The sequence below is a fragment of the Rhagoletis zephyria genome, unplaced genomic scaffold, assembly GCF_001687245.7.
Source record: "Rhagoletis zephyria isolate East Lansing unplaced genomic scaffold, Rhagoletis_zephyria_1.1 Rzeph_scaffold_44019, whole genome shotgun sequence".
NCBI lineage: Eukaryota > Metazoa > Arthropoda > Insecta > Diptera > Tephritidae > Rhagoletis > Rhagoletis zephyria.
The window spans coordinates 1-2,391 of record NW_016201074.1 but is presented as its reverse complement, the minus strand read 5'-3'; the positions used below and the strand labels follow the sequence as shown (position 1 = coordinate 2,391).

At 55.7% G+C, this 2,391-nt stretch overlaps 1 protein-coding gene across 1 annotated transcript; it reads right to left on the bottom strand.

The window, feature by feature from the left end:
* Nucleotides 1-714: 714 nt before the first annotated feature.
* On the bottom strand, nucleotides 715-2,157 carry LOC108355281 (synaptic vesicular amine transporter-like; the record flags this gene model as incomplete). Its single annotated transcript, XM_017606446.1, is given in 7 exon segments — nucleotides 715-860; nucleotides 935-1,094; nucleotides 1,168-1,496; nucleotides 1,567-1,633; nucleotides 1,688-1,784; nucleotides 1,786-1,867; nucleotides 1,936-2,157. Coding segments are annotated over 7 exon segments (1,103 nt in total), but the record flags the coding sequence as incomplete, so codon positions are not given.
* Between the last annotated feature and the right edge of the window lie 234 nt (nucleotides 2,158-2,391).

Here is a 2,391-nt window from a genome sequence, read left to right as displayed (position 1 = left end):
AGGTGACGATGCAAAAAAATAGAAAGTGGAAAAATAGAAAACTGTCGACTAGCTCTGTTGTTGACTTTTCGAAAACAACAGAGCAGCAACGGCAGCAGTAACGCCAAGCGAGGCCGCCAGGCGTCGCCACCAAGGGTGGGAATCGTGTCCACTTTTCCGCTGTAGCTACACAGCCAACGCTAGAGGGCGCGTAACGTTGGCTGTGTAGCTACAGCGGAAAAGTGGACTCGATTCCCACCTCTGGTCGCCACCAGCAGCAGCAAAAAGCTTGCCAGAAACTTTTCCGGCGACCTGCGTTTATAGGCAACTTTCTTTTCGTAGATCATCACCATCACCATCATCATCAACAAAATATCATCTCACTTTATGATCGCACCGACAGTACACACTGTTGTCGGCAACAGCAACGCCCCTCGACTGCTTGATCCCCCTCGGGGAAGGAAGCTAAGCAACAAAAGGACAAAATAGAAACACAGCACAGCACAGCATAGCAACAACTCGTTCAAATTCACTTTAGGTTCTTCTTCTCTTCTAGGGCAGCATCTCAAAAGACGCCCTCTTGCTCGCCTTCCTATTGGGAATCGTTCCATTCTTTTTCACCCCTTGGAGAGTTCCAGCCCCAGCCTCGCCCTCCTCGTCCTCCTCGTTGCAGTAGGCGCCATACTTGACGGCTCCCTCGGGGTTCAGCCTGCAGTTCACCACCTCAAGACCTGCCCTCGGTGGCGGATTTCGCAGCGCAAACATCGCCGGCACAAAGAGAAAGCAGACAAAGGCGGTGGTGGTGCAGAGGCCGCCAAAGCCGAACCAGTTGACGAGGACGCCCGAAAGGGCAGGGCCGATGATGTAGCCGACGCAGAGAGCTGAAGAAAGAATAGAAAAAAGTCAAAATTTCAAAATAGAACTCAAAAGGCCAAAGCCATCTCCAAAAACTGACCGACATCGCCGATGGCGTAGACGCTGCCGTACACCGAGCTGTGGCGAATGTCCACCAGGTAGCCGAGCATGGGCATCATCGAGGAGTCGACCATGCCGATGGCGAAGCCGATCATCCCGTTCGGTATGATGAGGCCGGCGAGCGAGGTGGCCATGGGAATCTGCAAAATCAAAACATCAACAAATACCTCATCAACATCAAAACTCAATTTCGAAATAAAATGATCAACTTACACTGAGCAACGCCAGGGCGATCATCACCAGACCGAGGAGCGAGCTGAGCCAGCGGCCGATCCGGTGGCCCAGCGGCCCAAAGACGTTCGTCCCCACCAGGTAGGCGATGGAGGCGGGGAGGAAGGCCGCCCCCTGCTCCCAGTTGTTCGAGCCCATGGTGTCCATCATCCAGAGGGGCAGGGAGGGCTCCAGCATGGCGATGCCCGCATTGGCGAAGGTGATCGCCCCCGCGGCGATGGCGATGTACGGGTCGCGGATGAGGGTGAGCAGGGAGGGGCCGGCCACCTGCTCGCGCACCACCTCGGGCTGGAGGACCAGCAGCTGAAGGCCTGGGGGAGAGGATGATCGTCAAAAAACGAAAAACCTCTTCGAAAAGCTAATCATCGAAAACAAACTCACATCCGTCCAGCAGGGCGAGCAGGGCGAGGGTGATGAAGGGCGAACTCTGCCCCACAAATTGGTACATCTAATCAGGGATTTCAATAAAAAATGAACTCAAAATCTCTTCTCAAATCCTTACCATCCCTCCAAAGGGCGGCCCAATCAGCACGCCCAGCGCCAGCCCGCCCAGGGCAATGGCCATGCAGTTGCCCCGTTCCCGGTCGTCGGGGTACTNCGGCCACCGAGGTGAAGGCCGAGCCGACGCCCTGCATCGACCGCGCCAGAAACAGCGTCGGGTAGGTGGTGCCAATGGCGAAGACTTCCGGGGGGGAGAAAAAGAGGCGTTAAAACTTGTGAAAAGATTTTAGAAAGTGCTAAACAGCTTACCCATAGTGGAGAGAAAGAGCAGAATGAGGCCGAAGAAGAGCGGCCAGCTGTAGCCGATGCGAGCAGTGAGGGGCCCTACAAAGAGGTTGGTCAGCGCCTGGACGACCGGCTTCGAGGCGAACATGACGCCCACCTCGGCGTTCTCCGACACCAGCAGGCGGTGCCGGAGGGACTGCTCGCTCTCCGCCGCAGGAGGAGATGTTCCTGAAGATGATGATAATGCTTCAAGAGATGAAGAGGCTAAAGTCGAAGAAAGAGGAGTTTCCGTGGTGGTGATCATCTGCTCCAGCAGCCGTCCCACCGCCTCCCTACAGGCGGGCTTTAGCAACGTCTCCAGCGGGGGTGAAAGAAGGTGATGAACTGGGGGTGATGGAGATGTGGTCGTGGTGGTCATGTTGAGCATAAAATTCGAGCTAGATTCTCGAGCAGCTGCTGCCGCCACTGCTAACCTGCCCG